Source organism: Aotus nancymaae, unplaced genomic scaffold, assembly GCF_030222135.1.
Source record: "Aotus nancymaae isolate 86718 unplaced genomic scaffold, 86718_ANA_hifiasm-v0.15.2.pri h1tg000058l, whole genome shotgun sequence".
Lineage (NCBI taxonomy): Eukaryota > Metazoa > Chordata > Mammalia > Primates > Aotidae > Aotus > Aotus nancymaae.
The window spans coordinates 14,799,224-14,814,080 of NW_026988472.1; the positions used below are offsets into that span (position 1 = coordinate 14,799,224).

At 39.3% G+C, this 14,857-nt stretch overlaps 1 protein-coding gene across 1 annotated transcript in view; it reads left to right on the plus strand.

Moving 5' to 3' along the window:
• Positions 1-14,857, plus strand: part of EFHC2 (EF-hand domain containing 2) — a 197,746-nt gene that overhangs the window by 86,713 nt on the left and 96,176 nt on the right. The window contains exons 6-8 of the mRNA XM_064364565.1: positions 7,783-8,034; positions 9,333-9,444; positions 9,836-9,976. Of these exons, the coding sequence (XP_064220635.1) occupies positions 7,783-8,034; positions 9,333-9,444; positions 9,836-9,976 (505 nt within the window). The remainder of the gene's footprint in view (positions 1-7,782; positions 8,035-9,332; positions 9,445-9,835; positions 9,977-14,857) is intronic.

Sequence of the window (14,857 nt, forward strand, 5' to 3'; positions counted from 1 at the left end):
ATTCTAACTGGAGTGAGATGGTATCTCACTGAGGTTTTGATTTGCATTTCTCTAATGACCAGTGATGATGAGCTTTTTTTCATATGTTTGTTGGCTGTATAAACACCTTCTTTTGAGAACTGTTCATATCCTTTGTCCACTTTTTGATGGGTTGTTTCTTTCTTGTAAATTTAAGTTCCTTGTAGATTCTGGATATTAGCCCTTTGTCAGATGGGCAGATTGTCAAAATTTTCTCCCATTCTATAGGTTGCCTGTTCACTGTGATGATAGTCTCCTTTGCTGTGCAGAAGCTCTTTAATTTAATTAGAATCCATTTGTCAATTTTGGCTTTTGTTGCCATTGCTTTTGGTGTTTTAGTCATGAAGTCTTTGCCCATGCCTATGTCCTGAATGGTATTGCCTAGGTTTTCTTCTAGGGTTTTTATGGTTTTAGGTCTTACATTTAAGTCTAATGCATCTTGAGTTAATTTTTATATAAGGTGTAAGGAAGGGGTCCAGTTTCAGTTTTCTGCATATGACTAGCCAGTTTTCCCAACACCATTTATTAAACAGAGAATCCTTTCCCCGTTGTTTGTTTTTGTCAGATTTGTCACAGATCAGATGGTTGTAGGTGTGTGGCATTATTTCTGAGACCTCTGTTCTATTCTATTGGTCTATATGTCTGTTTTGGTACCAGTACCATGCTGTTTTAGTTACTGTAACCTTGTAGTATAGTTTGAAGTCAGGTAGCATGATGACCCCAGCTTTGTTCTTTTTGTTTACGATTGTCTTGGCTATATGGGCTTGTTTTTGCTTCCATTTGAAATTTAAAGTAGTTTTTTTCTAATTCTGTGAAGAAAGTCAATGGTAGCTTGATGGGGATAGTATTGAATCTATAAATTACTACAGGCCGTATGGCCATTTCCACAATATTGATTTTCTTATCCATGAGCATGGAATGTTTTTCCATTTGTTTGTGTCTACTCTTATTTCCTTGAGCAGTGATTCTGTAGTTCTCCTTGAAGAGGTCCTTCACATCCCTTGTAAGTTGTATTCCTAGGTATTTTATTGTCTTTGTAGCAATTGTGAATGGGCATTCACTCATGATTTGGCTCTCTGTTTGTCTATTATTGGTATATAGGAATGCTTGTGATTTTTGCACATTGATTTTGTATACTGAGACTTCGCTGAAGTTGCTTATCAGCTTAAGAAGATTTTGGGCTGAGAGGATGGGGTTTTCTACATAGACAGTCATGTCATCTGCAAACAGAGATACTTTGGCTTTCTCTCTTCCTATTTAAATACGCTTTATTTCTTTCTCTTGCCTGATTTCCCTGGCCAGAACTTCCAATACTGTGTTGTAGATACGGTGTTGAATAGAAGTGGTGAGAGAGGGCATCTTTGTCTTGTGCCAGTTTTCAAAGGAATGCTTCCAGCATTTGCCCATTCAGTATGATATTGGCTGTGGGTCTGTCATAAATATTTCTTATTATTATGAGATACGTTCCATCAATACCTAGTTTACTGAGAGTTTTTAGCATGAAGGGGTGTTGAATTTTATCGAAGGCTTTTTCTGCATCTATTTAGATAATCATGTGGTTTTTTTCATTAGTTCTGCTTATGTGATGGATTATGTTTATTGATTTGCATATGTTGAACCAGCCTTGCATCCCAGGGATGAAGCTGACTTGATTGTGGTGGATAAGCTTTTTGATGTGCTGCTGGATTTGGCTTGCCAGTATTTTATTGAAGATTTTTGCATTGATATTCATCAGGGATATTGGCCTGAAATTTTCTTTTTTAGTTGTGTCTCTGCCAGGTTTTGGTATCAGGATGATGCTAACCTCATAAAATGAGTTAGGGAGGAGTCTCCCTTTTTCTACTGTTTGGAATTGTTTCAGAAGCAATGGTACCAGCTCCTCTTTGTACCCCTGGTAGAATTCGGCTGTGAATCCATCTGGTCCTGGGCTTTTTTTGGTTGGTAGGCTATTAATTACTGCCTCAATTTCAGAACTTGTTATTAGTGTATTCAGAGATTTGACTTCTCCCTGGTTTAGTCTTGGGAGGGTGTATGTGTCCAGGAATTTATCAATTTATTCTAGATTTTCTAGTTTATTTGCATAGTGGTGTTTATAGTATTCTCTGATAGTAGTTTGTATTTCTGTGGCATCAGTGGTGATATCCCCTTTATCATTTTTTATTGTGTCTATTTGATTCTTCTCTCTTTTCTTCTTTATTTGTCTGGGTAATGGTCTATCTATTTTGTTAATCTTTTCAAAAAACCAGCTCCTGTATTCACTGATTTTTTTGAAGGTTTTTTTGTGTCTCTAGCTCTATCAGTTCTGCTCTGATCTTAGTTGTTTCTTGTCTTCTGCTAGCTTTTGAATTTGTTTGCTCTTGCTTCTCTAGTTCTTTTAATTGTGATATTAGGATGTTGATTTTAGATCTTTCTTGCTTTCTTCTGTGGGCATTTAGTGCTATAAATTTCCCTCTAAACATTACTTTCTTTAGCTGTGTCCCAGAGATTCTGGTATGTTGTGTTTTTGTTGTCATTGGTTTCAAAGAACTTATTTATTTTGGCCTTAATTGTGTTATTTATCCAGTAATCATTCAACAGCAGGTTTTTCAGCTTCCATGTCATTGTGTGATTTTGAGTGAGTTTCTTAATCCTGAGTTCTAATTTGATTGCACTGTGGTCTGTGAGACTGTTATGATTTCTGTTCTTTTGCATTTGCTGAGGAGTGTTTTACTTACAATTATGTGGTTAGTTTTAGAATAAGTGCTATGTGGTGCTGAGAAGAATGTATTTTCTGTGGATTTGGGGTAGAGAGTTCTGTAGATGCCTATTAGGTCTGCTTGGTCCAGACTGAGTTCAAGTCCTGAATATCCTTGTTAATTTTCTGTCTCATTCATCTGTCAAATATTGACAGTGGGGTGTTAAATCTCCCATTATTGTTGTGTGGGAGTCTAAGTCTCTTCGTAGGTCTCTAAGACCTCACTTTATAAAACTGGGTGCTCCTGTATTGGATGCATATATATTTAGGATAGTTAGCTCTTCTTGTTGCATTGATCCCTTTACCATTATGTAATACCTTTGTCTTTTTTGATCTTTGTTGGCTTAAAATCTGTTTTATCAGAGGCTAGGATTGCAACCCCTGCTTTTTTTTTGCTTCCATTTGCTTGGCAGATATTCCTCCATCTTTTTATTTTGAGTCTGTGTGTGCCTTTGCATGTGAGATGGGTCTCCTGAGTACAGCATGCCAATGGGTCTTGACTCTTTATCCAATTTGCCAGTCTGTGTCTTTCAATTTGGGCATTTAGCCCATTTACATTTAAGGTTAATATTATGTGTGAATTTGATCCTGTCATTATGGTGCTACCTGGTTATTTTGCCCATTGGTTGATGCAGTTTTTTCATAGTCTTGACAGTCTTTACAAGTTGGTATGTTTTTTTCAGTGGCTAGTACTGGTTTTTACTTCTCATATTTAGTGCTTTCTTCAGGAGGTCTTGTAAGCCAGGCCTGGTGGTGAAAAAAATCTCTCAGAATTTCCTTGTTTGTATTTCTCCTTCACTTATGAAGCTTAGTTTGCCTGGATATGAAATTCTGGGTTGAAAATTGTTTTCTTTAAGAATGTTGAATATTGGCCCCCACTCTCTTCTGGCTTGTAGGGGTTCTGCAGAGATACCTGCTGTTAGTCTCATGGGCTTCCCTTTGTGGGTAACCAGACCTTTTTCTCTGGCTGCCTTTAACATTTTTTCCTTCATTTCAACCTTGGTGAATCTGATGATTATGTGTCTTGGGGTTCTTCTCAAGGAGTGTCTTTGTGGTGTTCTCTGTATTTCCTGAATTTGAATGTTGGCCTGTCTTGCTAGGTTGAGAAAGTTCTCCTGGATAATATCCTGAAGACTCTTTTCCAACTTGGTTCTGTTCACCCCATCATTTTCAGATATACCCATGAAACTTAGGTTTGGTCTTTTCACATAGTCCCATATTTCTTGGAGGCTTTGTTCATTCCTTTTCATTCTTTTTTCTCTAATCTTGTCTTCATGCTTTATTTCATTAAGTCGATCTTCAGTCTCTGATATCCTTTCTTCTGCTTGTTCAATTTGGCTATTGATACTTGTATATGCTTCACAAAGTTCTCGTGCTATGTTTTTCAGCTCCATCAGGTTATTTTTGTTTTTCTCTAAACTAGTTATTCTAGTCAGCAATTCCTCTAACCTTTTTTCAAGGTTTTTAGCTTCCTTGCATTGGGTTAGAACGTGTTCCTTTAGCTCAGAGGAGTTTGTTATTACCCACCTTCTGAAGCCTGCTTCTGTCAGTTCCTCAAACTCATTCTCTGTCCAGTTTTGTTCCCTTGCTGGTGAGGAATTGTGATCCTTTGCAGGAGAACAGGTTTGGTTTTTGGATTTTTCAGCCTTTTTGCACTGTTTTTTCCTCATCTTCATGGATGTATCTACCTTGTTCTCTGATATTGGTGACCTTTGGATGGGGTTTCCGTGTGGATGTCCTTTTTGTTGATGTTGATGCTATTCCTTTCTGTTAGTTTTCCTTCCAACTGTCAGGCTCCTCTGCTGTAGGTCTGCTGGGGTTTTCTGGAGGTCCACTCCAGAGCCTGTTTCCTTGGGTATCACCAATGGAGGCTACAGAACAGCAAAGATTGCTGCCTGTTCCTTCCTCTGGAAGCTTGATCCCAGGGGGCATCTGCCAGATGCCAGCCGGAGCTCTGCTATATGAGGTGTCTATTGACCCCTGCTGGGAGGTCTCTCTTATTCAGGAGGCACAGGGGTCAGGGACCCACTTGAGCAGTCAGTCTGTGCCTTAGCAGAGCTCAGGTGCTATGCTGGGAGATCCACTGCACTCCTCAGAGTGGCAGGCAGGTACATTTAAGTCTGCTGAAGCTGTGCCCATAGCTGCCCCTTTTGCCAGGTGCTCTGTCCCAGGGAGATGGGAGCTTTTTACTATAAGTCCCTGACTGGGCCTGCTGCAATTCTTTCAGAGATGCCCTGCCCAGAGAGAAGGAATCCAGAGAGGCAGTCTGGCTACAGCTGCTTTGCTGAGCTGCGGTGGGCTCCACCCAGTTTGAACTTCCCAGCAGCTTTATTTACATCGTGAGGGGAAAACTGCCATTCAAGCCTCTGTAATAGTAGACACTCCTCCCCGACCATCAAGCTCCAACATCCCTGGTCGACTTCAGACTGCTGTGCTGGCAGTGAGAATTTCAAGCCAGTGGATCTTAGCTTGCTGGGCTCCATGGGGGTGGGTTCTGCTGAGCTAGACCACTTGGCTTCCTGGCTTCAGCCCCCTTTCCAGGGGAGTAAATGGTTCTGTCTTGCTGGTGTTCCAGACACCACTGGGGTATGGAAAAAAAAAAAAAACTCCTGCAACTAGCTCAGTGTCTGCCCAAACAGCCACTCAGTTTTGTGCTTGAAACCAGTAGGCACCCAAGGGAATCTCCCTCCTTGTCTGCGGGTTGCAAAGACTGTGGGAAAAGCATAGTATCTGGGCCGGAGTGCACCATTCCTCATGGCAGGGTCCCTCAAAGCTTCCCTTGCCTAGGGGAGGGAGTTTCCTGACCCCTTGCACTTCCCGGCTGAGGTGATGCCCGACCCTGCTACGGCTCACCCTCCATGGGCTGCACCCACTGTCTAACCAGTCCCAGTGAGATGAACCAGGTACCTCAGTTGGAAATTCAAAAATTACCCACCTTCTGCATTGATCTTGCTGGGAGCTGCAGATTAGAGCTGTTCCTATTCGGCCATCTTGCCAGCCACCCCCAGAAAAAGATCTTTTGTGCCAGGAATTGAGAATAAATACCAAGAACAGCCAAGAAATGTTTTAAATAATTTCCTTTCAGAGTGGGAACATCATTTTAGCATTTATTCCCCGAGGGAGAAAATTCTTCAATAAATATAGAAGTCTTTGGGAAATTAGGAGTTTAATAAGAGGCTTCTATATTGACTTTCATACATTTACTTCTGCAGTGTTTGCTGCCTTTAACTGTAAAGTTAAAATTAAACAATTTAACTTAGACTGAAAAGAATCCCAATGGTATATTATCAATAATGCTTTTCTTAGAGGCCTCATAATGCCAAAGAAACGTTTTTCAATCCATTGAAATAGTGGTCCTATAATTTCATTTAAATATCAGGGATAAGATTGAAGAGCCTTTGGAAAACCATCGTGTCTTTCTGCTGTCTTGGGTTAAGAGTGCACCTAGACTGCCCTTGACAGCTAGAAAATTTCAAGAATTTACAAAAAGATTGTATAACCTGATTTGCGACAACATCTCCCTTGTCAGTGAGCACTTCCTTATATAACAAACAGTCCTATTTGGCTACATCAGACAGAATGGGGGCAATTTTATTCCAAGACAGGGCCATGAACATGCAAATAGAGGGAAGAGTTACATCAAGAAGACTGTGGAACTAGTGGTTCCTGGGCCAGAGGACAGCCGAGGCAGGGGCTCTGCAAACCTTAAGTTCTCCATTTGCTATGCTCCTGTTTCTCCAGAGCATTCTTATCCTTGACACCTAAAACTTGTTGAGCTAAAATAAAACAATGAATATATTTCTTCCCTTTTACCTTCACAAAAATCTGTGAATGAGTAACAATTACGTACTCATGTGAATTTCCCAGTGAAAAGACAAATTATGTTTTTGGTTGAGATATAATTAACTTTAGAATCAAATGTATAAATCTTAAGTGTGTAGGTCAAGTTTTGTAAAATGTGTGCAATTGAGTAACCAACACAAAAATCAAGACATATAATATTTTTATCACCTCAGAAAGTTCCTTTGTCCCCCTTTCTGGTCAAATTCCCTACCCAGAGGCAATTAGTGTTCTGATTTCCATCACCGTAGATTAGTTTTATCTGTTCTTAAATATAAATTTTAAATCTTTGAGAAAAGTCAGTTTTTAAAAATATTAAAGAAGTATAGTTTTTAAATTTTTTAAACTTTTTTTTTTTTTTTTTGAGACAGAGTCTCGCTCTGTCACCCAGGCTGGAGTGTAATGGTGCCATCTTGGCTCACTGCAACATCTGCCTCCCAGGTTCAATCGATCCTCCTGCCTCAGACTCCTGAGTAGCTGGGATTACTGGTGCCCACCACCACACCTGGCTAGATTTTTTTTGTGTGTGTATTTTTAATAGAGACAGCCAGGATGGTCTTGAACTCCTGGCCTCAAGTGATTCACCCGCCTTGGCCTCCCAAAGTGCTGAGATTACAGGTATGAGCCACTGTGCCTGGCCAGAAGTATAGTTTAGTGTATTAAAATAATATTTAATAAGAAAAACTTCCTCATGCTTGTCTCTGTTCTTAAGATTAAAACTGATTATAGATGCATATGTATGTATGTCATAGTTGAAATTTTAAAATGTATCACAGAATAGTCTATAGAAAATATATACCCCCCCACCTTTTTTTTTGAGACAGGGTCATGTTCTGTCATCCAGGCTGGTGTGCAGTGGTGTGAACATGGCTCACTGCAGCCTTCACCTCCTGGGCTGAAGCAGTCCTCCCATTTTAGCTTCCTGAGTAGCTGGGACTACAGGTGTGTGGCACCACACCTGGCTAATTTTTTTTTAAGAGTTGTGTTTTTGCCATGTTGCCCAGGCTGGTCTTGAACTCTTGAACTCAAGCAATCCTCCCACCTTGGCCTCCCAAAATGCTGGGATTACAGGCATGAGCCACTGTGCCTGGCCAAAAATATATCTTTATATATTTGTCACTTGATTGTGTGTATCCTAGAAGTGATTATGCAAAACCTGCAACTATTATTGATATTTTCTTCATTTGCAGATTCTAGAACACGTAGAGCCCCTACGTCCCTACAAATCCTTTGACACCCGGAAACGGTTCCTCCAGTATCATGGCAAGATTTTGCGTTTCTTCTGCCTGTGGGTTGACTCAGGCTCAATGCTTGGAGACCGTCGAGAACTCATCCTGCATTACTACTTGTGTGATGATACTATTGAAATCAAAGAATTGCTTCCAGACAACTCAGGCCGAGATTCTGTGAAAATGTTCCTCCGGAGGAGTAAACTACCCAAGGTGAGCAGTGGAAATAACTGCTTTCTGAATTTGCTTGTGGAACAAGAGACTAGAGTCACTGTTTGGAATGTTGTGTGTTAAGAGTATGGGATGATAGTAACCATGCACCAGTGCAGGTATTCAGGAAACTTTCATTTTGTGCTCTCTATTAATATACATCTGTGAAAGTAATACAGAGAATATGATAAATTAGAGTTCGAACATTGAAGTTAAGGGAAGTAAAGGAAAAAAGTCAATTGTAAGAAAAAGTACATCATTGTCATTGAGTTCACAAAGAGTTTTATGAAACTAAATGACCCCTTAGTAAAAGAATTGCTTGTGGCTTTGGATGGAGCACTAGGGTATGATCTCTGCGGACTACTGAGGAGAACCCACGGTTTGGTCTGGGTTGTGAATGCAAACACACACTATACACGTGCACCCACATGTGCATGTACACATGCACTCACAAACATACACATGCAACTTTACAAACCAAAGCATCTCTTCTGAGTGTAGCAACTAGTCACCAACTAGCCACTAGCTAGTGGCAATGATGACTTTTGGATTTTATTTGATATTAAAAAGAGTTTTCAGACTGATTTCTACAAATATTTATGGCCACATGAGAGCTTATGTAACTTTGGTGCAGCAGAAACAGGCCAGACCTGGATTAGAATTCTGAGTCTGCCCCTTAATAGCTGTGCTACCTTGGGCAAATCACTTAACCTCTCTGAGCTTATTTCCCCATCTTTAAAATGTGATAATATAGCACACACACAAGAAAATACCACCTATGGACCTGTAAACATGTATATGGACACTTAAAAATATGAAGGTTTTTTTCAAAAGCTCTATGTTATAGTTTCTTTCTTATTTGGATAAAGTATCTTTTAATTGAATTCTTAGTGCTCATGGAAAGGTTACCATAACACTAATTTCCAAGGCAAATAACTGCTGTCCATTCAGTCCTCACAGAAGGTTTTCCCAGATTCTCTGAGCCCACTGCCAGAAGCCCTATGGTATTGCTTGGAGGCAGGAGAGGCACAATTTGTCCCAGAGGGAGCTCTGGGATATGCATAGCAGGCGACCAGGAGGTGCCAGAGAAACCTCTTTTTAGAATGGCTTTGAAAAATAAGCTAAATATAAAATAATAATGACATACCTGACATTTACAGTGTGCCAATATCAGTTACTTCATTTTATTCATTCATTCAACAAATATTCTTTGAGTGCCACCTGTGTGCCAGCCCTGGGGTTATAGTAAGAAAGGGAATGGATGAAGTCCTACCGCAACTTGTTTTGATTTTGTCTTCCAGAATGACCACACTAGAGTCTATCAACCAGGCCAGATAACAGATCGAGTAATTCTCAATTTCTGTGGTGACTTAAAAAGGAACCAAGAGGATGGCTACCTGTTGGATAAATATAAGGGAAGGAACCTCACATTTTATTACCTGTTTCTAGTGTGACTTCCCTGGAACCTGAACAGTGGGGCGAGTTACATAGTCTTCTCTTATGAGATTGTGAATGAAATGGATGAATATATAAAACGTATGCCTTGTACTGCTATTTATTAGTAATAAACATGTTGAAATGTATATATAAATATATGCATTGCGTTGCAGTTTGTAAGTATAATACTGCAGTGCTAAAATAACACTTTTAGAATATGAACATCAACTGGTTACTTTTTTATTTGATTTTTAAAATTTAGTTATAAAAGACTGAAAAATTTTTTCATTTCCTTTTTTCTCTGGGAAGGGATGTCTGGTTCTTTGGAGGGTCCATGGTGCCAATGCTATGTTCCTTTGTTTTTATTAGCTAGGAAAAGAAGACCAAGAGTTTTACAAGGATTGTGACTTGTCCCTAGGAGTCACCATCAATGTGTGGGGAAGAAAAGTGCTCCTTTATGACTGTGATGAATTTACGAAGTCTTATTATAAGTCTAAATATGGAATTAGTAAGTGATACATATGTCAATTAAATATCTTTTAAGAATTAAACTCTTTGTTCCCTAGTTAAGATTTTACTTTGGAGTTTCAAATGCTAGGCTCATAATAGCTACCATTTATTGTACATTTGGTATCTTCCAAGTATTTGTTGTCTTGCATATTCCTAATGATTCTCTACGGGTAGATTTACTATCCCCACTTTAGAGGTGAAAAAACCCGAGGCTTAAAGGGGGCTCATTTTTCCAACATCATGCAGTGAGCAAAGAGTGAGCCAAGGTTTGAACTTGTCTGCCTGATGCCAGGGACTTCCATTTTCCCTTATGGTCCTCTGCCCCACTCCAATATGGGGTAAATGTTTTGGTTGAGCAATCAAAATGGAAATCTGAATGCATTTCTTTTCACTTAATTCTTCTTACCACATTGGATATACCTAATTGAGTTATTGAAGGAATTCTCTTCTGCTAGTTTGCTCTACCTTTCCTGGTGAGGCTCAGCCAGGTTTCAAGCTTCTCTCTTCTTAGATATTAACTCCATTCCAATCAGGTTAGTTCAGTTCAGAATGAAAATGAGTGATTTATTAAGCACCTACTGTATGTAGGTCATTGCAGTAGACATAGGAGATACAGAGTTTATAAGAGGTTTCTAGACTGGAAGGGGAACTGAGACCTGTGGCGTGTGACACCGTGTTATGTGTGTCTTGGAAACTGGTGGAGGATATGACTTGAAACCTAAAACATAAACCCTCATTTGTTAAACTCCCCTCTACCTGAGGCTGCAGGTACCTGCTGCTGCTAGGAATCGATGGGACTTGCTGACCTCCCAGATTGGTACTTGGAGTTGAGATAGGGAGTACTTAGTCCTGTACTTCTCTCTGAACCTTGGAGTATTCATAGGAACACACTTCCCTGAGGGGTGAGATGGAAGCCAAGCGCAGCCACAGCTTCTTAAAAGACAAGGTGCTTTGTCTCTAGAATGAGATGAAGCCATGTTATGTGTCTTGTTGTCCCCATTGTGTAGTATTCCTGGAATTCTGGGAATCTTCATATTGTGGGAGAAGGCACGTCAAGCGCACAAAGGGGTTAGAATAAAAAAGGCTTTCAGTTTTACTGTTAGGTTCACTAAGGGAATTTGTTGCACCGCATCTGCAGGCCAGATGAGTCAAAATGTATGGGCCCTACTGGGGCCAAATTGGTGGCCTCTTTTTATTTTATTTTCTAAAATTAGTCCCCCTCAGTGGACACAGTTGGGCATATTTGCTTTGGGGACTGTGGACAAGAAACAGCCAGGAATGTGCAGGTGGCAGCTGCTCTAGAGAAGCTGCTGGTGGCCCTTAGACTATGGGAAAGGAATTTGGCCTTTAATAAATGTAGACACCTGTTTGGAATCCGTAAGTCTTTAATGTAGAATAAAAATGTAAATGTAAATATCAAGGTGAGTCACCGAAAACCATAACTTACACCTGATGATTACCTTAATATAAAGGATGTGGTCAATGTTCCAAAGCATTATATGATTCCTTAGTCCAACTTTTGGTTGATGTTTGTCTGTCAGCTTGGTGTTGAGAATATGAAAGTGGCATTTGGGAAAATGAATTTCGTACTGCTGAGACTTAGTATGTTGTTAGGATCTTAGCAGCTTCTCTCGAAAATTTTCTGATGCAGTGTGAATTCCCTGGTATGCTCCAAATCGAGCCATCCTGGGTAAATGTATCAGCTTCAAATGTCCTATGGTCCATTTCAGTCGAGTCCTTGTGCTTAATTTCTTTCTGTTTACTTCTTTTGTTCACTCTATGGACTAATTGTATGATGTAAAAAAAAGTAGTCTGTGCCTTTAAAGCTAATATAACATGAGCATTATGCATTTAAACAGAAAATTATGCAAATGCAAAATTATGATGCATTTCATAGTCACACTGACTTTTTATATTTCTCATAACATATGTTAAAATATCCCATTTAACAGACACTATTATTACACAACATTTCTTGAGTTACAACAGTGCACTTAATGTAAGTAAAGACTAGAAATTATATGTATGATGAGGTAGAAGGGGGAATGAATCAGTATTCTCCTATAATCTTTGCATTTGCTTTTCCTGATTTTTTGGTAAGGTTAAATTAATATACTTAATGTTACTCAGATAGAGTTATTTCTGCCATTTTAATTTTATTTATAGTTCATCTGGTCCTAGCAATTTGTTTAACTGACCAAATTACATGCATTATGTTTTGGTATCCTTAAAACCCAAACCAGGACAAAGTCCCATCAATCATTGTGGTTCTGTTAATAATTGTGGTCATATTTCCTCCCTTGTCAATAATTGTGGTCAGTAGAAAACCTGGGTGTCTCCACTGCGCAGCACGCAGAAAGGATCTGACAAGTGCCAGCCACACAGCTAGGGGCCTTAGCAGAAAGTTGGGGGAGATTTCTAACACAGTATGCAGCCTTGCTGCTTTAGTACCTTCTCCTGTGTAATGACACCCCAACCTATTTTGGGAGAGAAAAAATGTCAGACAAAGAGAAGAAGTTGGCCACAGTCCCAAGAAAGGTACACAGATAACCTTTCTATTTATGTAGAAGTGGAGGGCTTACTAGAATTTGAAGAGACATTTGAGCTCCTGTGTAAAACTCAATTTCTTAATATGATTCCTTCATACATTTAAGGATTTTAAGGAGAAGGTGATTCCATAGATTTCTTCTCTATAATAGTGCAGTGTGACCCCCTCCATCAGGCAGTTTTGCCATCCTGTTGGCCCTGGCCTGCCTGCCAGGCTGTAGCGTGTCACTCCCTCATTATTTTATGTGAATGAATGCAGACTGGCAGATGGAGGTCTGTTGATCTTCCCTATAGCATGAAGGTTGAAAAAGGCTCTAGGGGCTCCAGCAGGTGTTTCTTTCACTAAAAGGACAGGGATAAAATGTAAACTGTTCTTATATAGGAATTTCTGCCTTAGGTTATTATTTATCAATGGACTTTCTTATCATTTTTTCGTCATGACTGGAACAATGAAGTAGTAACAAGACTGTTCATTCTGGTTGCTTTTGAACACTTATTAGGCTATACTTAGATTGAACAAAAATCTTAAAGCCTCTTTAATTTTGTGGAGTCATTTCTGGCCATCTCTGAACTTTTAGTGTTAGGAACAGCAGGACATTAAAGATAAGTGTTTAATGATTATTTGAGTGAATTGGACACTTAAAATTACACCAATAGGATAGAATTGGCTTCCGGTCTCATCACATGGCCTTGATGGACCTAACAATTTTGTTTCTTTTGCTTCCTCTATAAAATGAAGATGGTTGAAATGGGAGGATTCTTAAAGATTTTATAACTCTAACATGATGTGATTCACGAATTTAGGTTTCATTGAAATCATTTGACATGGGTATTGAATACAAACAGAAGTGGATTTACCTTCAAGCTACTGAAACATAATTTTTAGAGGTCTTCCTTTCCAGGGGCCCCAATCCAAGGCCCTGGCCTAACTTTTTCTTAGTAATTTGACATTCTTTGTCTAGGAGAGCTTCGCCCAAATTATTTAAGCTTCCAGCCTCCCAAAACCTGTATTCGTCTCTAGGTTACTAGAATATAAGCGATGAACTTTGAGGTAATTGAAGGCTTTTCCAAATAGTCTTTCCCACTGAGATGGTGAATAGAAAATCACCATGAAGAAGCATTAAGACTCCTTTTTAATATATACCATCTCTCTGCCAATTTGTTGGAATCTAGTCAACCATGGATGGGCATTCGAAATATATATATACACACACACACACACACACACACACACACATATGTGTATATGTGTGTGTATATATATGTGTATATACATAGACAAGTTACTTGGAATTAGGGGAATCAGATAATTAAAAGACATATATGTCTCAGGATCTAGCAGAATGCCAACTTAAGACATTTGGGAAGATGCTTTATACAAAAATGTATACTTTTTCATTTATTCAATGAGTATTTTTAACACCTAAAACATGCAGGATGCTGGGCTGATGGAAAACCAAAGTGAGGAAACTTGTCATTCAGCTGTGAGTCCAGAGCTTTGTGAATGTATGCAAATTAACCAGAGAAATGGGATTTAAAGTTGGATCTTGAGCCAGAGTTTCCAAAAAGATGTATGTGGTGGTATAAAAGTAAGGCATGATGAAGTGGAAAAGTTCTAAGCTTTTATACACTAGATGGCACTGTGGGTGCAGAGGAAAGCTCTAAATTGGTTCTTTTGTTACTTAAATCTGTTGCAAAAATTATGTGGTTGAGAAAACAACAGTGTATTATAAGCCCTGTAATTTTGGGGGGAAGCGTAGAATGCAGTCCTAATTACTTTGAGATTCAATATGTGCCCTCTTTTGGGTTAGACTGCTTAGACTGATATATAGAGTTGTATGTATATGTCTCCTGTTCTAAGAAACTGCTCAGGCCCTGATTTTTTAATAATCACATAGAACTCTCCTGCCATGGCTATGGTGCTCTTTCTGAAATGAAAAACCGAACAGCGGTGCATTAGGTGTACTGATTAGCAATGATACGGTCTACTGCAGTTCTGCCCAATTCCAAGATTTGAACTATCCTCTTTATTCCCAAGACTTTTCTTTAATCACCACAAAAATAGCAGTAGTTGAAGCTCATAAGTCACTTGTGTACTGGCAGACTGGCTCCTCTCTTTCACTGAATCACCTTTATAAACAAGACTGCTGTGAGCAGTTTCTGTTAGGATGGAACAGTACTCTTTGGGGGATTGTGTTTGGGGAAATTTCACACAAAGGGTGCTAGGAAGTCTAAGGAAATATGAAAGCTGAAAATGTTTTCAACAAGAGTTAGAAATGGCCTCAAGCCCTTAGCCTTTTGATCATCAGTTAAAAAACAAAACAAAACAAAA